This window comes from Hibiscus syriacus, unplaced genomic scaffold, assembly GCF_006381635.1.
Source record: "Hibiscus syriacus cultivar Baekdansim isolate YM2019G1 unplaced genomic scaffold, ASM638163v2 tig00110813_pilon, whole genome shotgun sequence".
NCBI classification, from domain to species: Eukaryota; Viridiplantae; Streptophyta; class Magnoliopsida; order Malvales; family Malvaceae; genus Hibiscus; species Hibiscus syriacus.
This window is the reverse complement of record NW_024062871.1, coordinates 1,884,041-1,911,574: the sequence shown is the minus strand read 5'-3', so window position 1 is coordinate 1,911,574 and position 27,534 is coordinate 1,884,041. Positions and strand designations below refer to the sequence as shown.

General features: G+C 32.9%; 3 protein-coding genes and 1 pseudogene across 3 annotated transcripts; 3 read left to right on the top strand and 1 right to left on the bottom strand.

Moving 5' to 3' along the window:
- Nucleotides 1–4,114: 4,114 nt before the first annotated feature.
- Nucleotides 4,115–7,357, top strand: LOC120141814 (growth-regulating factor 1-like). Its single transcript, XM_039156594.1, has 4 exons — nt 4,115–4,727; nt 5,234–5,458; nt 5,859–6,216; nt 6,598–7,357. The coding sequence occupies exons 1-4, from the start codon at nt 4,304–4,306 to the stop codon at nt 7,355–7,357; spliced, it is 1,767 nt and encodes a 588-aa protein (XP_039012525.1). The 5' UTR covers nt 4,115–4,303.
- Nucleotides 7,358–9,951: 2,594 nt separating this feature from the next.
- Nucleotides 9,952–10,602, top strand: LOC120141731 (triacylglycerol lipase OBL1-like). The gene is made up of 2 exons (XM_039156528.1): nt 9,952–10,297; nt 10,377–10,602. Exons 1-2 carry the CDS (start codon nt 9,994–9,996, stop codon nt 10,493–10,495), a joined length of 423 nt encoding a protein of 140 aa, XP_039012459.1. The 5' UTR covers nt 9,952–9,993; the 3' UTR covers nt 10,496–10,602.
- A 3-nt stretch (nt 10,603–10,605) lies between these two features.
- LOC120141813 lies at nt 10,606–11,603 on the top strand (annotated as a pseudogene).
- Nucleotides 11,604–20,306: 8,703 nt separating this feature from the next.
- LOC120141687 (bZIP transcription factor 11-like) lies at nt 20,307–20,982 on the bottom strand. Its single transcript, XM_039156484.1, has one exon. It carries the CDS (start codon nt 20,907–20,909, stop codon nt 20,400–20,402), a length of 510 nt encoding a protein of 169 aa, XP_039012415.1. The 5' UTR covers nt 20,910–20,982; the 3' UTR covers nt 20,307–20,399.
- Between the last annotated feature and the right edge of the window lie 6,552 nt (nt 20,983–27,534).

Sequence of the window (27,534 nt, the reverse complement as noted above, 5' to 3'; positions counted from 1 at the left end):
ACGTTTAGCTATACAACGAGATCATGATAACGAAGACTCAATAATAATATTATGATGATAACATTGATGTGTGATAATCATAAGAATCTTATGTGGTAAGATTTCATAAGACTTATGACTTTGCTTGACACTCATAAAACAACGAGGACACTTGAGTTACTTGTGTATGAAGATCATCTATTATGTTTGATGGATGTGTATGATGGGTTATCTGGATATCCTAAAAGTCGTGCTGAGACACTAAAAGTATACTAGTATGATGATGCTCTAATGTTGGGTGTACGTTCCTAATGTGAGAGTGATCCAGGTCTCACTCACTGGCCATGCGAGGCCACTGAATGTACGTTCGTGATGCGAGTGTGACCTAGGTCTCATCCAAAGTACCTATGTTGTAGGCTAGAAGGGTGTAAGTCCTGTGATGCGCATATGACCCAAGACTACACCATAATGCCAACTTGTGTGTTGTTGATAAGCGTTTGAGCTTCATGACTCGAGCCTCATCTCGAATTATGTTATTGTATCCTAAGAATGGGCATTTGAGTTTCGTAACCCAAGCTTCATCCTTGAATGTATGTCGTGATCGTGGACATGCTTGACATCGACTGTATTGCTTCTCGAACTATACATATAGGCATGCTTATATTATGAATGCATGTCGTATAGTAGAGTTATTTGTGTGACACTCAACTTATGGCTCAACGTTCGAAATATGTTTTCATTCTCATGTACTTAGAAGAGGCTTGAGGAGCACCGTCGCTAGATTTGAGTTCTAGACGCGATTGATCATAGTATGTCTCGAGTTATTTTAGTGGGCATGTATATCATAAACTTTACTTGTAATCAGTCGTAATTCTATTTTGTAAACTTAAATCATGTTATTTATTTTAGATTTTGATTATGTCACTATACTAAATGGACTTTTGAGAAAATATTTTAAAAGATGGTTAGTCACTTGGGTGGTTCCGTATGATACTTAAATCCTTTGTATTTGGGATGAATTGAATTAGGGTGTTATACATTCCCTCGAGACCAATCGATTTGTGTCGCTGTGGTACCCTTATATCGATTCTATTGCTTCACTTTTCAACAACACTCAACCATTCTTCGTCCATTTGTTTTTCTCAAATTTCACTCCTCCCGTATTTGATTTTGTTTCCTTAAGCGTCATCGTTTGCCTAACACGAATCCTCACAGGCTTTCGAACCGTCGATGCCATCCCCTTTTTGAACCGATAGACTATAGCATTTAGCAACAAACTCAGAACTCATCAGACCCTTGAGCCTCCGACAAATCATGGTCGAGCCCACCAAGTGGGTCACGAGTCTCACTTCTCAAGCCGTCCTTGCCCTCCGCCCTCTGGCAATGAACACATGCTCCTGATGTAGCGCCCTAAATTTTAAAAATCTATATGATTGTAAATAATCGTGATGCTGATCCAATTAAATTATTAGCTAAACCTTGTGGGTTCAGTTACGAAATCAAATAATTTTAAGGTATAATGTTAAAAAAAGTTGAATCTTTCATCAACTTAAATAATTGCCTTATGAAGCATATATAATTAGGAGATGCAAATCCTAAAATACTTTCTTCATCATATGCAGCTGGGTCATGCATTAAACATTTGAAACCTGTTTTCATTGATCATAAACAGAAGCAGTGCTGGAATATTTATAGCTCCATCAGTTCATGGCAATTAAATTCTGGGTGTCATCCATTTATTCGTTAAAATTTAAAAACAACCAACTGATGATAGTGTACCATCACTTATGCACTGAATTATATATTTATGTTTTTCACCTTCTACTTCATATCAAACCTTTCCCTTTCATGCAATGTTACATCGCTTCCCCCCCCCCCCCGAAATTGACTCAGTGAGGTGGTGATTCTTTAAGGCTTCGTTTCACTTGTGCTTTCCTTATTTTAATTTGTTAATAGGCGTAATGCCAAAAATAGCCCCCAATATTTTTTAAAAATGATCATTTTAGTTTCTATTCTTTTTTTTGGGGAATATTTTAGCCCCTAAAGTTTCACGAGTACAAAAAACTCCCTCTACAGATGAAATTATTAGTTAACACATGATTAATCCTCCAAAATAGGAGCATTTTTAACTTAAAATGAAACTTTAAGGGCTAAAATGCATCATAAAAAAAGAATAAGAGACAGTAATTATTAATATGATCAATTAAAAAAAATGCTAATTTGGTTGTTAAATAAGATATCACTCTTTTTAAATGATAAATGGTTGGTTTAAGAAGATATTTGAGAAGAATACTTTATTCAGTGAACATACTTTCCCATACAATCAGCCTCAAACTTTATACTAAGATAAGAACCATAACCAACTCTTGATTGACACGGCAAGCTTAATAAGCTGGCGAAACAGTATAACCTACACAGCTTCTAGAATATAATCAACATAAACCATATATATACAATAAAAATGCCAAACTTAAAAAATCTTATCTTAAAATTTAACAATACACTGAAATAATATTTTTATCTATACTTATATAAATTTATTATTAATTTAACTTAAATCATTTTATTAAATAATAGTAAGTTAAAAAGCTTATTCAATTTTAAACATAAAATAATTAGAAAGCTTGTCTTTTTGCATTGAAACTTGACTATTATGGCAACCCCGAACTGGTTAATTACTCTAACCCATATTCATTTTCAGATACATGACCTAGTATCCTAGAAAATGATTTATGTTGAAATTAAATTAGCAATGATTGGTAACTTATATGCAAATTAATTAATATCAATCAATCACTCATTAAAGGGTTAATTGTAATATATACACGCATATAATAAAAATTTTAAATAGTCTAGAGTGATTATGAATTAATATCTATTTAGAATCTTTATTTGTTGTTGACAACGCACATATATCCACAGAAGCAACTGTTTGAACTTAAAATCTTTAGGGAGAATAACATTTTTTTAACAATTAAGACCACTTAATTGGTTCGTAATATATATATAAAATCCTTTACTTTTTTAATATAATAAAATACATATTAAATAAGAAAGTTATTATATATTTCATTAATGTATGTCATCCAAATCATGATATCTGTTTCATAAAATAATTATACAATCACTATTTGAGTTTATTTTTTAATTTAAATGTATTGAATTAGAATTATTTTTTAAAAAATAGTTATAAATTAAAAATCTTACAAAAAATATTTTCATCTTTTTTCAACCATGAATAAATAAATTAAAGGAAAACAAGAGGAAAATTACAGTTAATTATGCCAATGAGCCCTTATAATTGTTAAAGACTAAGGTGTTATTTGTTGAAAAATTAAATACGAAAGAATTAAGTTTTTAATTAAAATTATAAATTTATTTAACATTTTGTTTAAAAATAATAATTTAATATAATTGGATTGTTTGATAAATGTAAAATTTTAAAGGATAATTAGATTGTTTGATATTATAAAATTAAGCACTAAATTATATAAATTTTAAATATAATAGGGATAATAAAATCATAATAAACCTAATTTCTTTCTTAAAGAAAGGGTAAACTATATGTTTAGTACTTTAACTATCACTTTTGTTCTATTTTGGTCACTCAATTATCTTTTATTTCAAAATTCATCTCTAACATAATGTTTTGGTTTCATTTTAGTCATCCATCGTTAAAAAATTTACGATGATGTTGACGTATCACCATAAGATAATGCAACGTCATCATTAAAATTTTTAAAAAAATATCATTCGGCAATTCTATTACTCTTTTAACAGTAGGTGACAAAATAAAATCAAAACATAACATTATATATGATTTTTTTAAAAAAATAATAGTTATATGACCAAAAAAGAACAAAAATAATAGTTGAAGTACTAAACTCGTAGTTTACCCTTAAAGAAATAGTAAAATCTGAAAACTCTTTATAACAAAGGAGAGTTTAGTAACTTTGAGCTTTCATTGAAAGCAACGGGTGCTCTCTTTTTGGGTTAGAAAGAAAAACATGGATAAATAAGTGGTAACATATCTGAGATGTTGCATTGTTGGTAGTGATACTATTATACTATACCCATGTCTGCTCCCTCCTCTCCATTATCCTTTTTTCTCACACTCATCCATTTATATTTTTGTTTTCCCATCACAAAAACCCGATCTGAACAGTGAAACATAACACTCCCCTTTGTCTTTTTTTTTTTAAAGATGCGCCTCTCTTTCTCTGTCTTCAAACACTTGTTATTCAAGGCTGTAACTTTCAACTCTTCCATGTCATCATCAACTCATGCTTTTTAGAGGCTGTTTTGGATTGGTTCTATCTTCAATATGGATTTTGGGGTTCTGGGTTTGGAGGGTATTGTGGGTCCTGATAATGGAGCTCCATCTCTTCAAACTCGAACTTTCCTCTCAATTGAGTCCAAGCCTATGATTGTCGGATCTGGGTTTACCAAGCAAGAAAGATCTTCGGACTCAGCTGAAGAAGATCACTGGAAAAATTGTAAGTTACCCAGAACTGATGATTTGTCAACCCCTAAGACAATGTCATTGTTGCACCAAGGCTCTCCTTTGTTGAGATCTAATTCTTTGGTCATAACTGAAGCTTGCCAACAAGACCATATGGTTAACTTCTCTTTACTCAAATCTGAAGTTCCTTCTATCGGCAAAGATGATAGCTTTTTAGAGACAAGTACACAAAACAGCAACTTTTCTTATTATCAACATACACCCTCAATGTATACTAGAAATGCAGGTAATGCCTTTTATTTATTCCTTCTGTTTTTAAAAGCTTTTGTTTTTTTACGAAGAAAAGAAATTGATATGTGGTGATATGGTTTTGTTTATAAACTTTTTGTAGGATGGAGTTAGATTTTGTAGAGTTGAAATTTAACCAGGTAGATAGTAATATATTAATCATCATCTTGCCATTATCCTCGTGCAAAAAAATAAAAATAAAAATACAGAAAATAGAATGAAAATAATTGGGGAGAAAGAGGAAAGGGAAAGATTTAAGTTATGAAAATGATGTGATCAATGATCTTAATCTTAAGTTCAAAATGTGGCTTCATCAAGTACGAGAGATTTTGCTCCATTTTCATTTTGCAGAAAATAGGGTTACTTAAATTGTTAAGTGGACTCGTTTCTATGTAATAGTGACGCTTTCATAGGAATTTGGTTGAAAATTGAAGTTTTTTTTTATATGGATTCTTCATCAAGTAAATGTTTCAGGCAAGTTAACCATCCAATGTCGTGTTTCAGGTTATGGTTCCGGAAGCCTGAATGAAGGCATGCATGGGAATTTTACTGGGGTTGAAGGACCTTTTACTCTATCTCAGTGGAATGAGCTCAAATACCAGGCACTGATATACAAGTACATCACGTCTAATGTGCCTGTCCCTTCAAATTTTCTCATTCCTTTGAAGAAATCCCTCTACCCTTATGGCTTCACCAGCTCATCTGCTGGATCCTTTCCTTGTAATTCATGTAAAATTCTTATCTTTCCTTAAAATGAAATTCTGGAATGATAATAATCTGTCTCCCATATCATGTATTCGACTTAGATCCCTTGTTTGTCATTAGTGTGTTTTTAGTTTCATATTTGGGTTTCATTTCATTCTTTGAAGGTGTCTGCTAATGTTATTGTTTAGTGCATAAATACTGGAACTCGTATTACAGTTTTGTGCGGTGATCTGTTTATATTTGATAAAAAGTTTTTTCCAAAGCCTGGTATCAGACATGAAAAAAAAATCAGCTAACAGTAAACTGGGTTTGATGTAAAATCTTTCTCTTTTTTTTCTTCTTTTTTTCCCTTTTTGCTTGCTTTGTCTTTATTATTGATCATTGAGTGGCCTTCTCATTTTCCTGTTTTAAAAATTTTATGTAGTGGGATGGGGTTCTTTCCATCTACGGTACACTGGCAACACTGACCCTGAGCCAGGGAGGTGTCGCCGAACGGATGGAAAGAAATGGCGTTGCTCCCGGGATGCTGTTGCTGACCAAAAATATTGTGAAAGGCACATAAACAGGGGCCGCCATCGTTCAAGAAAGCCTGTGGAAGGCCAGATTGGTCATGCCGCCACTGGGACCACTAATTCAAAGGAGGTGCCCATGTCTTCCTCCGTGTCAGAATCGGTTAAAACCAGAGGTGGTGCAGCCAACAGCCTCGCTATTGCATGGCAGCACCAGTTTAAGAACTTGCAATCGGGTGCTGCCGATCCTTCTCCAGACACCCTTGTCAACAGGTAAAACTATACTTATGCTTATGAGGTTGCTTTACTTGCTTACATTCTTATTATTTCTTTATCAATATTAGAAATGATTATGCTTTAACTGTTTGTATATATATACACTTATATATATATATACTTTAACGAGACCCCATTATTTAATCTTTACTTTGGTGACAGTGGCCACACCGTGTAGTTGGGACTTAGGATTCTCCTTGCTGTGTACTTTGGCCTATTGCCTATATTATAGTCTAAATCAAATTCACGTAGAGGCTCGTATTTAACATATTTTGCTTTTTTGTTTTCTCTTTATACGGATACTTTTTGAGTCTTTCATTATGTTCCTTGTGGTTCCATTTCAAATGTTTCTACTAATAAAGAGGATACTTGTGGCAGAATACAAGATCGACGGAGGTTGCCGGTGTTTTCCACCACCAACCTGAAGGAGTCCGCATTTACCATTACAAAACAAGGTGTTCCCTTTGCAGAAGCATTTCCATCAGATTTTGGACATGTTGCCTCTGATTCTCTCATTAATCCGTCGCATAAAAGCTCCTACATGGATTCTAAAGAGTTTGGTCTTCTCCTAGACTTCACCGGTCAAGAAACACAAAACCACACTCCACCTCACCAATTCATTGATGGCTGGCTCAAGGATGAGTTTAATCATTCTAGCATTACTTGGCCAGGTGAGTTAAAATCAGATCGGACCCAACTCTCGATGTCTATTCCTATGGCAAAATCAGAGTTCTCATTGTCCTCATCCTCACCAGCGAAAGAGAAACTTGACCTTTCATCACTGAGGTTATCTCGGGAATTTGATCCGATCCAAATGGGCCTGGAAATGAGCATTGACATGACTGACCAGAGCAAAAAGCAAGCTAACCGGGTACCTATGTCCTGGGGAAGTTCAATGGGAGGTCCTTTAGGAGAGGTCTTAAACTACACCGCAAACAACGTAGATACCGTCAAGCAGTTGGGATCTTCACCAGCTGTGTTGCAGAAGGCACCTTTTTGTTCACTTTCAAATAGCAGCTCACGTAGCAGTCCAATAGCTGAGAACAAGAAACTTCACGATGGTGCCAGCGTTGGTGATAATGCGTTCAGGTCCACTCTCGTAAGCGCTGCCTCAGTTCCTTCCACAATAAGAAACTAAAATCTAAGCCTCAAACTGAGCCTGGTGCAGGTTCATCAAAAGAAAGCTTTGTCAGAACTTAAGTTTCTCTACATTATTTTTCATCGTCTGTTATCTTTAACTTATTGTTCAATTTTACAAAGTAGGAACTTGGACTTGTCGGTGTATGAGTTGAAGAAGTGATTTATGATCTGATGAATTGTGTCATGTGGCCCTTATGTTATTTTTTATCTGTTGAAGAGCAATAATAATAGGGGGATTGATTGAGAGTCTGGACCCCATTATTAACAGGGAAAAGTGGCAAGGAGTAATGAATGATGGTGCTGAAACTTACATCATATTAAAAGAAATTCTGAAGAATGACTCTGTTGCGCCATTATGTGGCGGACCCCTTGTCATTCTTTCCAGTTGGTAGATTGGGAACATTATTGAGAGATCAAAAAAGAGGATCAAGTTGTAGTTTCCTCGACTCCTAGCAGGAGCTACATTTGTGGCCTGTCAGCCCGGCATACCAAACCACTGTTATCCTCTCGCCTGCCTGTCACCCTGAATTTTCATCATTCAAAACTTGGGGACCCAATTGTTGGAAGATGGGACTGGTGGATCCCTAAAATATCTGAAAGAATTTAAATTAACAGGATTGAACCCTGAAAGATTCCAACATTTATTATATGCTCTACCCTACCTTAGCTGGGTTGCATAGTTCTATTTTGACTGAAAATTTGTTTATATTATAGGAAAGTGTTAAGTGGATTGTATTTTATTTTATTTTACCCATGTCTATCACTATTTAAAATATACAAATATTTTCTAAAATTATATAAACATATATTAATGATATTTAAAAAAAAGTAATCTAATTTTTAAAAGATTTTAAAAAATTATAAAAATGAAATAAAATATTAGAAAAAATTAAAGAGACTTAATACATTTTCCCAAAAGGTTGGGCCACGTCCGCTCAGGTCTTCAATACGTGACTTGGTCTTATTCTCAAAATAGAAATAAAATGCTAAAAATTTAAAAGCGGTATTAGTTTCAGCAAACTTCGTTAGTATTTTATTTGAACTTGCTATTTTTGGATATATATATATTTTCTTAAAAGAAGTCGCTAATCTTATTGAAAAGTAAAAGTGTCTAAAATTACAATAAGATTTATAACTATTATAGTAAATTAAATACATAATTTAGACATTTTTCTATAACATTAAAACTAGTTATTTGCGATCATATAAGGACTATATATAGAAAATGTTAAAAACTCAATAAAAAAAACTTGAACAAAAAATATATACAAATAAATATGACTGCATCAGTAAACAAACCATAAAAGAGTATTAAGTTGTTGAAAAACCATTGAGAATCACAAATTAGAGCTGAGCGTCATGAGAAACTATCCATGAACTCAAAATCATGCATACAAATTCAATCTGAGGGTCCAAAGCAGAGAAGATTAACAGAAGTACAAATGAACGCCATCTTAATCAGTCGTGACATCATCAAATCTAACCCTGAAAAAACATAAAATAAAAAATGACCAAACCATCTAGAAAAAAATGAAAAACATGTCACAAAGATAGAAAAAAAACATTCACAAAGACCTACTTATTCTTATTAAAAAAACTAAAAATGAAAAAAAGAAAAAAATCTACGGTCGACAATCAACATTAAAATTGATGTCAACATCGACTAAACAAAATTAACAAAGAAAAAATTAAATTAATCTACAAATTCTAAAAAGGAAGAGGAGAGGGAGGGAGAGAACGGCTAAGTTAGGATAAAAAGTTTTATAAATATCAATTTAATTTTTTTAAGTTTAAATATTAAATTATACGACGAATATTTCAATATATGGTTCAGTTCAGTGATATGCTTGTGGTGATTTGCCGTTTGCCCATAACTATTATAACAAAAATAAGCAGCTTATGGTTGTGGAAATGATGTATTGGACGAAATTTATACACTTTAACTATTTTTAGATCTTAAAGTGTATAAACTTCTTCCAATACATCATTTCCACAACCAGAAGTTTCTTATTACTGTTATCATAGTTATGGGCAAACCACCACAAGCATATCACTGAACTGAACCATATATAGAAAAATTTATCGTATAAATTGTTATTTAAACTTAAAATAATTTTAAAATGATATTTAATTTGAAAAATTAAATTAATATTTAATATTAATCTTATATTTCAACAATTAATCATTATGTAACATATTATACTTTTTTATGTTTTTATTTTTATTGGTTAATAGCTTATCAACAAATTGATCTATTGTTAAGATGCTAACTCAACATAAATACTAATTTAAAAAAATTTAAGCTTATATATCAATTTGAGATAAAATGAAGTTTATATACTAGTTTAATCTTTTTTTACAAAGTTTAGATACTAATTTAATTTTTTTATTAAATTCAAGTATCAATACATAATAAACCGATGAAACTTATCCGTGTAAACCTTAACTTGGAACTTGTCCGAATTCCGTTAAACTCACAGATAATCTCCAAACTTTACACCACTCTCCTTGCAGTTTATAAAAGACAGCCGAATTTCATACAAGAATAAACGCATCCGTCAATACTAAAAAAAAAAGAACAAACATCCGTAATACTATCGAAAGTTTCCCAGAATCTGAAGCAGAAACACATCAATGGCTGATAGCAACATTAATGATGGCTTCCGGTACCTAAATGTGAAACCAGACACAGGTGGATTTTGGAACCTGTTGAAGTACTCGCTGTGGGGCTCAAACCATGGTGCGGTGGAGGTGGGTGGTGGCACCGCCGAAGAAGAGACAGATCATCGGTTTGTTATATTGGTGTCTATAGTTGCACTTAAACTCCTTCATTTGTTCCGGAAGCCTATGGAGTTCACTGGTCATGTGGTCGACTTCTTTCTCAACCTTATATCCGAAAATGGATCTCTCTTTGGCATACTCTCAAACATTCTCCATGGTAAATTTAACTTGCTCAACTTCGAATACGACAATAACGATATCTATCTATTATATATAATATCGGTGTATTTGTGCAGGAAAAGTAGTAATACTAAAGAGAGGAACTGATACTTTTATTTGCATAAATCTGGTTCATCTACTGAAGGAATCGCAAAACTTGAATCCAGTGTTCGAGAGACAATGGACCTGTGTATGATGGCTTCAAAGCTGGATTATGAAAATGCTCAAGTTGTTAGAAACGTTGTCGTTCGCCATTGGAAGGCAAGCTTTACTCCTCTCTTCCCCTTTTATCTCAATTTCGTTTCATTTGCTGGAATCTGACATGTTCGGATTATTTTTATAATCTTTGTAACATATCATATGTTTGCAGATGCACTTTGTGGGCTCCTATAACGGTAAGATCAGCTCCATTCTCAATGTAACTTTGTGTTATCTATCGAGACTTTGACAATTCCCAAATACCATAAATTCATCTGGTTCTTGCATCACTTAAGAATGCATATACCCTTCGTTTTCAATGTCCTTTTTTCTTTAAATTCTGTCTATTAATTCCTTCCATGGTTTCCAACCATTTCATAGATTACCAAAAGGAGAAATCAACTCAAGTTTTTCTTACACGTGACAAGCCAAAGGACGCATCTTTAATATTGATCAGCTTTCGGGGCACTGAACCTTTCGATGCCGACCATTGGAGCACGGATGTCGATTACTCTTGATACGATTGTCCAAATGTAGGGAAAATTCATATGGGATTTCTTGAGGCATTAGTATTAGGCAACAGAGAAATATTTCAACCTTATATAATCATCTGATCACAAATCATACCTATTCCGAAGTCGCAGAACAGTCCGGTAGCAATGGGAAAACTTGCACCCCATGGTCGGAAATGGCCGATAGGAGTGCATACTATTTGGGTAGAGAAAAGCTTAGGAGCTTACTCATAGAGCACGAGAATGCAAAATTTGTAGAGACTGGACATAGTGTAGGAGAGGCTTTGGCTATTATGTTTCCGATAGTGCTTGCAATACATGGAGAGACGAAGCTACTAGAAAAGTTGGAGAGCGAATACATTTGGACAGCCGAGGGTTGGGGACCGACAGCTCAAGAAGTTCATTGAACCGCATTTGGATGAACCGGTTCCCAAGTATTTCAGTGTGGTTTACTGCAATGATGTGGTGCATGTAACAACCCGGAAAAATATATTATATTTAAGCAAATTGGTGAAATTTGGGGATGTAATTAAAAGTTTTCAAAACTTGTAGACTGTTTTAGAAATTGAAGGAAATCCAGGGACCAAGCCCTGAATTTCTCCAATGAGTGTCGACAGAAATTATATTATATACGCTCAATTGGTTATGATTTCGAAATCAGAAACCAATTGCTTAAATTTTCCTCCTCCCGCACCCTACTTTCAAACTCAATCTCAACGCCGTCCGGCCATTGATCGTCGATCCGAAACAACCATTGTGTTCGTCGTCGACCCTGAACAAAATACCGTAAACCAATCGTAGCGAAACTGTAACCCCCTAGACTCGGTCTGAACGCTAGACCCAAACCTAAGTGGTCACATATCCCATTTAGAGATTTTTTTTATATTTAAAACAACTTATAAACATTAGAGGTAATATGGAACAAAATATCGATAATATAAATATATCCAAAATGATAGCAAAATACATGCCACCAAATATAACTGGAAAATATATAGAGAAATACATTCGTACAAAATAAAAGTAGTTGATCTCCCTGATGCAAAATTTGCTAGCTTACAGTCTGTTGTTATTGAAAAAGTTAAAATTTACAGAATGAGTTAAACAACCCAGTGTGTTCCAAACAGTGTATAAAAACATACTAATAAAATATTCCAATAAAATCAGTTTATCAAACATGTTTGTTTTATTTTAAAATATGAACAATACCCCTATCCGTCACAAACAAAATGTGTAGGTTCCCCAGAACCATCCACCCTGTCACGTCCAGTAAGGCCATGAGCACAAAGTCGAGGAGCCTGCAAGTATTCTTCCTCCAACAATATTTTCCCCCAATGTCAATAATAAGAAGTATATATTCAAGTGAAATTGGTGGATAATTCATTAAAACAAGAAAATGTTTCATGCTTAAAAATCATAAATAGAAAATACGGTAATCAGATGTCAGGTAACCAGTATTCAAAAATCAAGTATCTTGTCATAACATTATTATGAATTATCACCAATCTAAAACAATTCAAATAATATTTTTTTAAACAGTAAAATAATATTGTCATGAAACACACCTGTAACAGTCTGAGAAATCAGATAGGGAAGCCTACTACTAGGTATGTCGATCACGCTCTGCTGCAGCGGTAGATCCTACAAATTGGAAAAATCCATATTGGAATCTTAATATAAATAATCTTAATCTTTATAAAAAAAATTTACGGAAACCTACAGGTAACTCTCGTAGTACGCGGTTCGGGCTGATCTGACGAACGGACAACAACAGACCTAAGTGATCCTCGCTCAGGTGAAACACGAGTACCTTCATAAAATATCTTATTGAATTAATTCCTTAACCATATCTCCAATAAATAATAAAAAATACTAAAATACTAAGCATTTTTGGGTTAACAAGCTCGATTCGGGGATTTTGGGTTAGAATTTGGCAAAACAGACTTCAGAATCAAATTCTGGACGTCGAAAATCATAAGATATTACCTTTCAAAAATTTGAATTCTTGGTCAAAGTCAACATGTTTGACTGACGATTTGGAGGCTTTCGGGTTCGAATTTGGCGGAACGGATCCCAAAAACGGATTCGGGATGTCAAAAAATATCAGGATAAAAATACTCGAAAAACATCAACGACCGTTTAATGGACGGTCAATGCCGGTCAAAGTTCTGGTCAAAAGGAGGTTAACAGACGATCAACCATTTTACACAATTATTACCCTTTTAAAAATATTTACGAAACTAACACCCTTTTAAAAATATTTATGAAAATAACACCCGTTTTAAAAATATTTACAAAACTAACACTCTTTTAAAAATATTTACAAAACTACCCAAGTCAACGATCAACGGTCAGGTAAGGTGGGGTCGGGCCGATTTAGACCGGTCAAACCGGTTTCAAGCTGGCCGAGACTTCCCCACGCGCAGTGGCGACGCGTGAGGCACTTTCTGGCGTCGGAAAAATTACGAAAAAATTCCTAGAAATTATTATGAGCGATTTTGAGGCACTTACAAAGCTCAGTTCACAATTTTGAACGGTGGAGAGCTCGATTTCAATAAATCGGAAACTTTGACCGCTTCACCTCCTCATGCGTCGTCGCCGACAGAGACAATGAGGACACCGACGAACGCGGAACGTCACAAGGAACACGATGGTGCGGGAGGTGTCGAAAACGGAGTAACGATCGGCGATGAATTTAAGATTTTCTCGGCGATGGTGCTAAAAAAAGTCGAAATTTTGACTTGAAATTCACGGCGTTTGGTAGCGTTTCACTTCAATTGATTTAAGGGGTTTGTTCCTCGCTCGATGATGAACATGGTTGTGGTTTCAAAACGACGATCGAAATTTGGACGGCGTTAGAATCGGGTTTGGAAGTTGGCATTGGGGGAGGCAAATTATGAGCAATTGATTTCTGTTTTACATAAACCAATTGCACGCATATATAACCCAAAACCTGTCGACACTTTTAGGGTAAATTCAGGGCTTGGTCCCTGAATTTCCTTTAACTCTAGGGTAAATTATGCTACAAGTTTTGAATTTTTTTTAATTTAGTCCCTAATTTTCACCAATTTACACAATTAATTTTTTTTCATTTTTTCGGGTTGTTACAGAAACACTGTCAAACAACGTGAATTACGATTCAAGGTTTTGACATTTTTTTAACACCACCGCCGTGAAAATCGTCAATTTATCGCCGATCGTTGCTCTGTTTTTGACACCTCCCGCACCATCGTGTTCCTTGCGTCGTTTCGAGTCCACCGGTGTCCGTCGCGTCGTCGTCGCCGGCGCGTGAGGGAAATGAGGAAGTCAAAGTTTCCAACGTGTTAAAATCGAGCTCTCACTGTTCAAAATTTTGAACCGAGCTTGGTAAATGTCTTAAAATCGCTTAAAATGATTTTAGAAATTTTTCGAGAATTTTTAGGACACCAGAGGTCGCTGAACGCGCCCCCACGCAACGCCACGCTCCGCCTCTATGCGTGGGGGAGCTTCGAAATGGGTTGGGGCAGTTTGACCTGTCTGAACCATTTGACTGGTTTGACCCATTTGACTAGTTCAAACCGGTCTGACCTGACCTGACCCATTGACAGGACCCGTTGACTGTTGACCGACCGTTGACTTTAACCAAAAAGTTATAATTTTTGAAAAGTCAAATTTTATATTTTTGACGTCATGAGTCCGAATCCGAAGTCAATTTTTTTAAATTCGAACCCGAAAGCCTCGAAATAGTCAGTCAAACCCGTTGACTTTGACCAAAAAGTCAATTTTCGAAAAGACATTTTATGTTTTTCGACGTCCTGATCCAGATTCTGCAGTCCATTTTGCCAAATTCGAAGCTGAAAGCCTCCAAATTCTCAGTCAAACCCGGAAAATGCATATGTATTTGAGAGTTTTAGCTTTGAATGATTAAATTAAGACTTGAGGCTATTTAGTTATTGTTATTTGAAGGTACAAGAGACTCTCCTGATCGCTCGACAGCTCGACCCAGCTCCTCTAAATTCGTTAGACCGCATGTGCCAGTATTCACTCGTATGACCCGTAAATCTTATGATTTCATAAGTTAATTATGTTACCCACTAGTAATATAATGTTATTATGAATTAGGTTCGAAAACTGTAGCAGAGCGTGGCGAGGCCAGTACTCAATAGATCTACAGTTTAACCCTATTATCAAGGTGTGTTCCCTGTGTACTACTTAATTGTTTTATCTGTTTTGAAATATGGTACATCGAAATCTATGGTTTACTGTTTTAATGATGCACCGATTTATTGGTGATGGCTTATGTACTACGACTGATATATGATTATTGGTTTTCACTAATATATGATAACAATGATTATGGATTTATGGAAATTATGTTTACTGCATAAATTGTATTTTTGAAATACTGATTTTGGGTTGGACTGAAGTACAGAGGTACAACTCTGATTAAGCTGGTAAACTTTATGGACCTAATGTAACTCTTGGGTAGGCTCTCGGGCCCCAAGATGCTCCATTAGGTTGTCTCCCTTTGCTGTATGCTTAGGGTAAGCCCTACGGACCCAAGGATACAGGACCCAAAGCTTATCCTTAGGTTGGCTTCCTTTTTGTTGTGTACTTAAGGTAAGCCCTACGGATGCAATTTTGGGGAACTTTGAATGGTGTACATGAGAAGGGTTTAAACTACGAGTTTTAAAAGCTAAACTTCATTATGATTTTATGATGATTTACTGAACTATTACTTGTTTATTGTACCTACTATGATTTTATCGTACTGTTGGGACACACTGAGCTCTAGCTCACTTTTCAAAAATGTATTTCTCCCTTTCAGATATTGTTGGTTAGACACCCCGAATCAAGCATTTGGAGGATCAACACGTCTCTTGTAGTACATCTGATTGTAATGATTTTATCTTTCAAGTTGACTTTATTTTGGTAACATGGGACCTTTATTTCGAAGTATTTATTTCAGACGACTATTGCTTTTGCTACTGATATTTGGTTTATGGTGATCCAAAATTTATGTCATGTGTTAAATTAATTTTTTTACTTTTTATTTTTACATTCATGAGTTGGGTTTTTATAGTATAAATTATTATACTTTTATAAATATTATTTGTAACATGATTTTAATTATCGAATAACGTTTTTAGACAAATGTCTTTAAGAATCATGAATGTAATCTGTTAGACTTAGTCAAAACGCATAGGCTGGGTCTAGGGGGTTAGAGCCTAGGTTGCCTTATGATGATAAAACCTTTTTATATAAGCATTTTGGGGTCTGCCTTTACTGCAACAGTTTTTACATTGAACGGGTATTTACTTTTACATTGCTCTAATTTTGTATAATTAATGAATTTAACATAAAATACCACAGTATATCAGGCCAAATGTCTACTTTTATAGTATAGATGTATTGTTTTTGTTTAAAGAGGATGGCTGAGGAGCCAAATAAAAACTACTTCGAGATAAGCAAACTGATCCCTGAATATCTGAAAGCGTTTTGGGAGTTAATAAGATGTTTGGCAGCGGCTTACATATATGGAGCAGAGTACAAGGAAGGATGGTTGTCAATACTATTTAGGGTTGTAGGATTGGCAATGCTTGTAGGATTGGCAATGCCCGGCGTCGCTGCTCATTCCCTACAGATTACATCAATTCTGTTAGACTCGGACTTTCAACTACCTGATTCTTATATTATTATATTATGTTTGGATGTATGTTGAATATGGGCTCATAAAGTAATGAGGACAAGTATTTGGCATACTGATACCATCTCTATCATTTGCTTATGGTCTAAAGTTATATACATCAATTCTTGTGATGTTAGAGATGATAATTTGGTGAAGTTATCTAATCTCCCCACACTTCCTAAAGGTAGAATTGGCGCTAGACAGGAGTTTGTTTAACCACTAGAAGAGTATTGTTGAAAGCTAGGTATAATTTGATTATGACTCTTTGTTTAACCATTAATCTCAGATTATTATTATTATTATTATTATTATTATATTATTATTATTATTATTATTATTATTATTATTATTATTATTATTATTATTATTATTATTATTATTACATGCTTTGCTGCTGTTTGCTGACAATCTGGTCTTGCCTAAGAACTTCCATAAGATCTTTGTAATACATTTATCCATCAAATGGCAGCCTCATTTTGTTTATAAGTTTACTTATTATCTAATAATACCTAATACCATCACCCATTTTAAAACAACATGCCCTACACATAGATATAATTATATGAGGTCGGTACCTAATCCCATTGATGGTTAAACCAACCAACCAGCCTTTTGATTTGAAACAACCCCTGGCCCCATTACCCTGTTCTTCTTGCTTCTCCATTTTCATATAAAAAATTAATATTCTATTATATTTTCAGTCAATTAAATGAATATATTTACATTAATTATGGTATTAGTATTTGCATTGTATGTAAAAAAATAAATCATTATAATATTTACAAGCATTTTGCATATTACTTTTTTATTGAGTGTAAACTTATGTTTTTACATTATAATATAACATAATTATGTGCATATTTTGGTTATTATAAATAAGACTATTTTTAGCAACAGTACTTAATTCGCTACGAATCATGTAAATACTTGGACAAAATTTTCTGTCTAATTAAAACCTTGAATTTATGTCAATTTTCCATCCAAATTAAGAATATAGTTTTGGAACATTAGAAGTTTAGAACCGATAGGCAAATAAGTTCAACTTGCAATTTAATTTAATTACTTAACTTAAAGAGCGTGTATAATTAACGACCGAAAAGATTTAATTAAACTTCCTTTAATGTCCTTTGGAAGAGACCAATAAGTTATTGGGAATTATTGTATACTGTGGCTGTGCATGTTTAATTTTAAAAGTTGTAAAAGTAAAATATTAAGTAAATTAAATCGGAAATTACTTAATTATGAATTTGATAATAAACATGTCATTTTTCTTCTAAAAACTACTAATATATTACTAAATTAAAATATTATTGTAAACACACCATTTTGTCATTAAAATTAATATGTTATAATAATACTTTTATTCTCAAAATTTATACATTCTATTAGTTTCGTCTAATTTAAAACAAATCAAAAATCTAATCTTTCATATTTAATATTTTCTTCAATTTAATCTTTTTTGCGATACCATTAAGGCAAGTAAACCAGACAGATAAAACAATTGTTGAATAATTACACTATGCTATAAAATAGCAACAGATTACTGTTAAACTGTTATTATACCATAAAAATAATATAACATTTCTAGTAGAATAACAATCAATTTAAAAAAATAACAAAGACTAAAGTGATGAAATTTTTTAATATGAAATATTAGATTTATTGAACTATTTGAATTGTGACAAAATTAATAAATTTTATAATTTTTAAGACTAAAAGTGTTATCATACTAAGCCATGTTGTTACTCCGTCAAATATTTTACGACTGTCTATTAATGACATGTTTATGATCAAATTCATAATTAAATGGCCTAGAATATAATTTACCTTAACATATTTTATTATTATAATATGCGGGGAATATCCACAGGACAATGTTGCATAAATGTCTTGGTGTGGGTATAGTTGGCCATTAAAGATTAGTGTTGCCAGATATAAAAGCAAAAGTTTAAGAGAGAATTATTTAATTAGATATAGTTTGGTTACTAAAATCTATACTTGTACTAGAGCTATTATTAAATGTCAATTGGAAATGAGAAAAGTTCTCAAAAACTTTTAGCTCTTTTCCTCGTAAATAGAACTTCTGATTTTCATAGCTGTTTTTTTCCCCTTCTATTATTTGAAGTGTTGTGACACTGCAAATTACAATTAAGGACTAATAAGTAAACTGAGAACATATGAGTTATGCAGTTTATTGAACATACTTATGTTTATGGGGTCTTGTAGAAAGAAATGATTAAATGAAAGTCAATTGTAAAATTAGAAATGAAGTCGGAATTCTTATGACTAGAGGAGAGATTGATTGGAAAAGCGTTTGGAAGGTAATGGTTCTTCAGTACAAATGTGTTTTCCTTTGACTAGTTTTACAGGAAAACACAGATTCATTGAACATCTTGGAGCACCCTACAATTTTGAGGGAGTTGTTGTAGGTGAGTTGTTTTTAAATCGATCGAACCATAGTAACAGAGAAGAGATAAGGCATTCAGCCAAAGGTAAGCGAACCCAGACCTCTGGATTGGCTCCGTATTCCAATAAGCAGCATATCCCAAAAAAAAAATATTAAGATGAGTACATATATATTAATCATATAAAGTTTTTGTTTAGATGAATACAAACAAAATTTTAGGATAGATATAATCAATATATAAAATATATCATTAATTGAAAATTTAGATTTTAAAGTAGAAAACAAATTACAAATGTATTCGTCACTTATTCCCATCACTCGGCCAGGCCTGGACTATTGTTATTTATATAGAATTATTTTGTTAATTCTTCTTTATTTGTACTTTATCCGAAACCAATTAAAGAACAAAAAAAAAACATGTTGAGAGCTGGTTTAAGTCTTGATTTACCAAAGAAATAAGATATTCTATCCATAAAGGAATGGGGTCTTTCGTATCATTTCCTAAAGGAAAATGTATCAAGTGGAACCCAAAACTCTATTTAAGAATAACACCATTGCTTGACTGATAATTTGGGTCTCTCCCAATCAAGTAAACCAACAGTGGCAGATGACAATTATTGCCCTTCATTAATCTTTAGTTATGGTATCATTATCAATTTTTTTATAATTAATTTGAGATGATTATAAAGTAATATATGTTTATAATATTCCTTAACCATGGATAACGCACACACCCTACAAATAGAACTGCTCGAACCCAAAACTTCAAGAGATAACACTTCCTTTAATCACTGCATCCACTCAATGAATTTCGTATCATTATCAATATTGAAACTGATTTAATGTGCAACTCAGACAATACATTATAGCACTTCAAATTCAATGGAGTCATCATTGGCACATCTACATTTCCAAAAAGCAAGTTATAGTTTGATATGTTGCATTGTATGTTGCCCAGAAAATAAATAAAGCAAAACGTAAAGAGAGTAGGAGCTTGAAACATAGACCACTATTAAATGCTAAAAACAAAGAAGAAAACAACAAAAATAACCACCTCTTTTTACAACACAAAACCATTTCTTCTAATTCATCGAGAGAGAAAAAACTAGTTTTTCTTCTTCATCATCATGTTTATAGCAACAACAACACCCATCATTTAATATATATATTCTCTCACACCCTTCTTACTTTACTGGATGAGAGCTATGGCTAAATATGGGTTTCTCGAATTATGATGCCATTATTGCAAGTTCAATATATATTAAGTGACTAATGATGAGTTCTGTTCGGATATGGCGTTAACGTTATAGCATGTTCATGCAGGTGAAAATTGCTGCAGTTGCTTGAATAGCAAAATTTGACGTATGTCCGAAAGTTTTTGTCGGAGCATACTGTATTCGGACCGGAGCCGATCATTGTCCGTCCTTACACTGTGACAGTGGTACAGAACCAACCTCAACCGGTTGTTCAGTTCTCGATTCTCGACTCTAAGCCGGTTGACCTGGTTCCTTAGGTTTTCTAAATGCTTCTGTTTACGCATCCGTGACCTCCTCGCTGATTCCCTGTTCGATATCATACGCCTCCTCTTTCGTTCCTCGATGACAGAAAGTGCCTGGTTCGGTTCATCTAAACTAGAGTTCGAGTTGGTTCGGTTTTGGTTTGTTTCGTCTGAACCAGAACCCGATCCCGCTGGCTGTATTGATTGGGTTGTATTAAAAAGTTCCGAGCAATCCCACGGCAGCGTGAAGCCGCTTTCGAAATATAGGAATGGATCGTAGTCGACCAATGAACCGGATGAGATATCGGCCGGAATAGTGGACAGCATGGCTTTAGTAATAATAATAATAAAGAAGTAAAAAAAAAACAAAGCAAAAGGTTTAGAAATTATGATTTATGCGGGGGAAGGTAGGAAGGTGGAGAAAAGGGAAGAAATGCAGTGTAGGGGGCTGATATTTATGGGCGAAGCTGAGCAGTTTTGTGGGTCCACGTGATTGCAAAAATATGACGAACCAGAAATTTAAGAATGGTAGTTTAAAATTTTAATTTTTTTTAAAAAAATAATGGATATGCAAAAATTATAATTTTTTTTCCTTTAACACATTAAGTTAAATTTAACCAATTTTCTAAAATAATAGGGATGCACTTGGCCCCTATAGGGGCTTAGTGCATCGCCACTGATGAATATCATGTGTATTTTAATTTTGTAAATTCGTATATGGATCGTATATATGTATGGGAATTAACTTTTGAGTCATGTGGCACTATGGTGGCGGTTTTCAGTAATATCATTGAGAAAGCCAAAAAAATAAAATGGGGTGACATATGATATGAGCTCAATGGGGTCACTTGAAAAGTGATTTTCTTTTTATTTTGGTTCATAAAAATAAGTGATTTTCCTTTTTAATTTTGCTTAGTCATGAAGAAACTCAATAACGTGGATCATGGTGGACACGTGTCTGAATTTGATAGGAAGCTGACGTGGGGACGTGCGTATGGTTCGGACTCCTGAAAAGTTGAACCGGATGATAAAAAATAATAACGGATTAACCTAATAATTCTAAGGCTTAATATATAAAAAGTGATCAAATTATAATTTTTTTTATTTTGGTGTCTAATATTACAAATGTTATTATTTTTTATGCTTTATTCATTACTATCGTTAAAATATTTCACTAAATGACACATGTCACATTTATATAATTTTAAAATTTTTAGTTAAAATAAAAAATTTAAATTATATTTTTTTATAAAAAAATCTCAATTTTTTAGAAAAACTAATAAAACTTTGAAAATTTTAATTTCTATCCCTAAACCCACATCGATCGTCACTGAACTTTCATCTAACTGCACCTCCACCAGACGACCAATTAACTGACGAAAAGCCACCAAAATAAGAGCCAACGAACCAAAAATGGAGCCGACGAATCACACGACCTCGACGAAGAACAAAGCTACAAATCAAGACACCACGCAATTCCGACGGTTAATCAATGGTGAGGATGACGACATCTGACTAGGAAGATGGCAAGGATGACGTCGACGGTGGTGGCCAGCAAGAAATGTAAGGTTAAGGTTAGAGATTTGAGATTTTTAAGGATTTGAGTTTTTTTTTGTAATTTAAGAAAAATTAGGGTTTTTAATATAATATTTTTTTATGTTTTTTTAAAATAAAATTTTCAAAATTACTTCATACGTGTCACTTAACATATTTTTTTAAACGACAGATACAATTGAGGCACCTAATGATAATGTTTATAACATTAGAAACTCATATGGACTGAAAAATGTTTTGGCATCAACATAGGAAAAATATTATAATTTGAGTATTTTTTATATTAAGCCTAATTCTAAATAGACACTGGAGTCGTTTAATAGTTAGGCTGTATGTTTGGTTTATTCAGGTTTTATTTTTTAAAATTAAAGAAGAAGCAATAGCTTAATATTAAGGCACTTCATGGTCCAAATTTTGACATGAAAAACATGAATTTTTTATCTGTTGTTTATGAAAAACATGAAAATAAAAAAAGGATTGTGTTATATTTTTATCTGTTTTTATTATAAACATTTTCTTCTTTCTTTAATAAATGAATTTTTAATAATTTTCTATCTTAATTTTTTATAATAATATATCTTTTAATAAATTCAAATATTAGATAAATTATAAATTTCTTTTCAAATAAATAAGAATCTAAGAAAATAAAAATATTCAACGCCACACTTTTTTAGATTCAAATTAAAAAGATAATATAAAAATGTCAAATTGTATAAAATATAAAGTATTAATATATCAAAAATTTTATAATATGTTTACAATTATATAAATGATCTATTATAATCTTCATCAGAATTAAAATTAAACTGGTCTCTTGTTAATTGAAAAAGAAAGCTCAACTCAACTGGTTGAAAAAAATGAATTCTGATATCAATTACGTTTTGCATTATTTAAAAAAAAATTTATTTTTATTACGTAAAATAATAGTAATACGATGAAGGGTAAATTTTGTTAGCGACGTAAGCATTATCAATTCAACGTGAAAGTCATCTTTTTATACAATCTAATTTTTTTCTCAATCAAGAAAAAAGAAATCGCAGTATTACTTGTTAAAGTCAATAAATAGTTCCTCTCTGACCAAATACATGAAAAAGCAAACACTTTAAATTGGATCATTTCAAATTTTAACTCAACTTTCAAATTTTATCACTTTAAAACTTTATATTTATTTCATTAGAAAAAAAATCATTTGATCAAATAACTTTTTACTTTTAATTTACATTTAGATAATAGATTATAAAAAATTGTTTGAATAATTTTTTTTGAAAAACATAACAAATATATATGAAAAATGATCATTCTAGTCCTTTATATGTTTAGCTATTGTTACTCCATGTTTTTTTTTTTACATAAACACTTATAGGGAATCCATAGCTCAGTAGAATCATGAGTGAAGCTGGAAAAGAAAAGAAAGCCTTTAAAAAAAAAAAAAAAAAAAAAACTCATTGATAATGGTTAGCATGAGGCCGACAAAGCTTTTGCTCTAATTAATCACGATATTTTCTTTTTCTGTTTCAATGATTAGTTTAATAAACTGAGAAATTAATTAGCTTAAAGGGCCAACACGTAGCATTTTCTCATATTCTCCATGCATGTTATAATTCGTTATTATGACTATAAATCCAGTTTAGAATATTCTTTGGAATGTTAGCTTTCTTACAGAAAAGCTGCAAAGTGGTTAACTTCCATTGGACGTTGGAAAAAAACAGTTTGCAGTCAAAGAGTTGGGCAGTGATGTAAAAACAAAAGATACCTTAATAAAGATGATCCATTTATTTAATTTGTCTATTTCATGACAAAAAGATTCCAAAAACTTATCAAAAGTTGCCGATCTATACCTAAATGTTTGGTACTACAAGATTCAAGTGTTTCCTGAATTGGGTATGGGAGTCGCACTGCATTGTATAATTGAGAAATATTTGCAAAAGCAAGAACATGGCTGCCAATTGATGAAAATAAAAAAGGAAGGGACCAGATGGAAAACAGTTTAAAGTAGTTTGCTTTAAAGTGATTTAAAGGGTAACTTTTTATTATTAAGGTCTTTAATGGCGGTGGCTGATGGAAGAAGAAGACAGGTCTCGACCATATCCGTCACATGGCCGGACTTTTATTTGGTCAAATGGTTCATGTACAAGTGAGATAATCCAAGAATTATAGTTTGGAGCGAGGTAAAAGTATAATATTTATGTTTAAATAGTTTACTTTGAATTATTTTTTTAAGGATTCAAAAATTGGAGAAATTACTTTTATAACTAAAAGGAATAATTTGAATTATTAATTTTTAAGAGGGGCTACAACAATAATTATAGCAAGTCATATTGTAGACACCCGTTTTTGTCCGGGTCTTTTCTATCTAATTGTAATTATTATTATTTATATATATTTATTATTATTATTATTATTATTATTATTATGTTTATTAATTACATATTACAATTTTTGTAGGCCACTAAGCCCAGATTACAGAAGGTCCATTCCCGGAGCCCAACTAGCTAAACCTAATGGCCCAGTACCCTGAACCAACCCATCAGATTAGGGTTTCAAACCCTAAAATAGATTAGGGTTTCAAACCCTAAAACAAATTAGGGTTTTAACCCTAATCCCCTAATAGCCGCCGCGACTTCAACTCCTCAGCTTCCCAGCAGTGAGCCAATCACCGAGCCACCACTTCGATGGTCCAGCCGCCGACCCAACTGCTCCACTATCGTCATCTACAGCAGAACCAATCAAACAGAAAATAAAACATCATCAACAGTGGACCAAATCACCCTCAAATCTGAAAACCCATTAAAAAAGTCCTAAATCCCTAAATATTTGGCTTTTGGTACTAACCCGAGCCTAGGAACATGATTCCTATCAAATGGAGATGAGGATTCTCAGCAAAAAAAGACCATAAGAAAGAGACATGCAATGACAGGGGGATTCATTCGGGTTCAGAGAGAGAAAAAAAAGAAGGGTGATAACCGAAAAAAAGAAAAAAAGAGAGAAATTCAGAGAGTAAAACCAAATGGAGAACTAACAGTAAAAAGCAGAAAAAAAAACGAGATAGAGATCTTACCTTTAGGGAGATTTGATCGTTGCTTCCTCACCGGAGTTAGGAGGGGCCACCATCGAAGGTAAAACCTTCACCTTTCTACGATCTAGGGTTCGAATAGGAGGGGGTTTCGGTTTCTGTTTGGGTATTAAAGGTTTTTTTCTTTCGAAGAGAGGGAGGGGAAAGGTCATAGGGTGTCTCGGGTAAGGTTTCTTGCGCCATCGCCGGCCGTGGCCTCTTTATTTTCTCTCCACGGCGGAGACAGAGGCGGAGAGGGAGAGAACCTTGAGAGCTTTTTTTTTCTCTGTTTTAAGAGATGAGAGCGGCTGAGAATGAGAAAAACAAGGGTTTCGAAACCCTTATTTTGGGTTATGATGGACCCAAAACGACGTCGTGTAAAAGGGGTCAGGGTATGCGTGTTTCAGCATAAAAGGGTAAATAGTCCATCTGGTCCTTACATCTTTGTATCATTCTTCCCGTGTCTCTCATATTAAAAGGGGTAAACTACACTGTAGGTCCTTGATCCTTGTAATCTCACGATTTAGCCATGGAATGAAGTTTACATTATTTCAATTTGAGCCTTTATCTTTTCACTTTTATATTTTTAATCACTATCCTAGGTATTATAACATTTTTGTTTATATTTGGTTCTGGTTTCAATATTTATAAATGTTATATCTTAGCCACTGATTTAATATCTCGTGTATGTTTCTTTGACATTCGAATCTGGCCATCACATTTATAAATATTTAATTTTAGTCCTCATTTGCATGGTTTGTGTAATTATTTGATTTTACGCCTTAGAGTTTAGATTTGTTTCATTTCAGTCCATATTTGGTTATTTATTTCAATTTCATTAGTTTTAATTTAGGCTATGATATTTATAATAATTTTATTTTAGTCACTTATTACATGTGTTGTGTGATTTTGGCTGATGTTCGAATTTGGTCCTCAGATTGGTGCATCTTTTGTTTTAGTCACTGTTTTGGTATTTGGTTTAAATATTTTTGATCCTTCATGTTTCTGTGTAATTTCAGTTTGGTCCTTAACTTGCGTTTCTTCGACTTTAGCCCTTTAAAATTCATGTTTGTACTATTTTGGTTCTTTGAGTTTATGTGTTTGCTATTTTGGGTCTTTGAAATTTCAAGTACTTTATTTTTGGTCATTACAGTTTGGTTTGTAATATTAATTTTCTTTTATTTTAATTCTTTATGTATATACATGTTTTTATGTTATGTATTTGTATCATATATAAAAAATATATATATTTGACTATATTTGTTGTAAATATTGTATTTTGCATATTTCCATTTATAGTTATTTATAATGCATTTCTTTATTTAAATATTGTTCGAATGTTTTCAAGAACACAAATTTGTAGAACGTGCGTGGAAAGTATCACTTGGTCGAAGTGATGCGATCCGATACGACATTTTAACAAATGTGAACTTGAAATAAATATAGTTCATTTTACCAATTAAATCTTGTTTATTCAAATAATTCAATACATTTGTTTTGTGGTATTTTTATTTGATGTTAATATCGATTTTCAATTCATATTCGATTCACATTTTATCAAAGAGGGAAATATTCTTTATGGATAAGGAATAGTCGAGTTAGCTTTCCCGATGGAGGATTGTTAATTTCGAGATTTCTTTTCGAGTTAAAGAACTTTTTCTAATTAATTAATTTGAAGTAAATTAATCAATGTTCAATAAACAGATCATCTTGTAGCTTTATATTCGCTTCATCATTTCCACCATTTACGACAACGTGTAAGCGACACAGTACCAGTTTTTGGGCGTTGTGGGGTGTTATTCCTTCCCCACACGTAACCGACTCCCGAATCCATTTAATCGAATCTTTGGTGACGCAGACTAAATTTTGTCTTAAAAAATGATTTTTCTTAAAATTGTTTTGAAAGATGGTTTTAGGTATTCGACCTACCTAACTCAAAGGTCGATGGCGACTCCTTTTCCAATTTAATTCAGATTAATTTCAAATCACCAATTTTCTAAATTAAAGTCGTAATCGTTTTAAAATAATATAAATTATTTTTATATAAAAAAAAATGGTTATGACAGCTTGGCGACTCCGCTGGGGACATTTTTTAGAGAGTCAGGCTGTATGTCGTTTACATATTGTCATCTTGGTGGAAATTATGATTTCTAGTTTTTAGTTAATTTATGATCCGTTTATTGAAATTTTTAATTGCTTCGTTTTTTTGTCGTACTAACATTTTATTTTTGGCTTTCAGCTTTGTCAGGATTTTATTATTTTTCTTTGTTTTGTTTTCCTTTTGGGTCGAAGGTAGGTATGTTCCTCCTCACACACATCACTCGCATTGGCATAACATAAGCCCTA

What these genes read in the sequence shown, in the direction of transcription:
- LOC120141814 (XM_039156594.1), top strand. Translation starts at nt 4,304, where the DNA reads ATGGATTTTGGGGTTCTGGGTTTGGAGGGTATTGTGGGTCCTGATAAT. An exon ending in ATCCTTTCCTTGTAATTCAT is followed by an intron (nt 5,459 to 5,858) that starts GTAAAATTCTTA and finishes AATTTTATGTAG; the next exon opens with TGGGATGGGGTTCTTTCCAT. An exon ending in CCAGACACCCTTGTCAACAG is followed by an intron (nt 6,217 to 6,597) that starts GTAAAACTATAC and finishes TACTTGTGGCAG; the next exon opens with AATACAAGATCGACGGAGGT.
- LOC120141731 (XM_039156528.1), top strand. Translation starts at nt 9,994, where the DNA reads ATGGCTGATAGCAACATTAATGATGGCTTCCGGTACCTAAATGTGAAA. An exon ending in ACTCTCAAACATTCTCCATG is followed by an intron (nt 10,298 to 10,376) that starts GTAAATTTAACT and finishes GTATTTGTGCAG; the next exon opens with GAAAAGTAGTAATACTAAAG.
- LOC120141687 (XM_039156484.1), bottom strand. Translation starts at nt 20,909, where the DNA reads ATGCTGTCCACTATTCCGGCCGATATCTCATCCGGTTCATTGGTCGAC.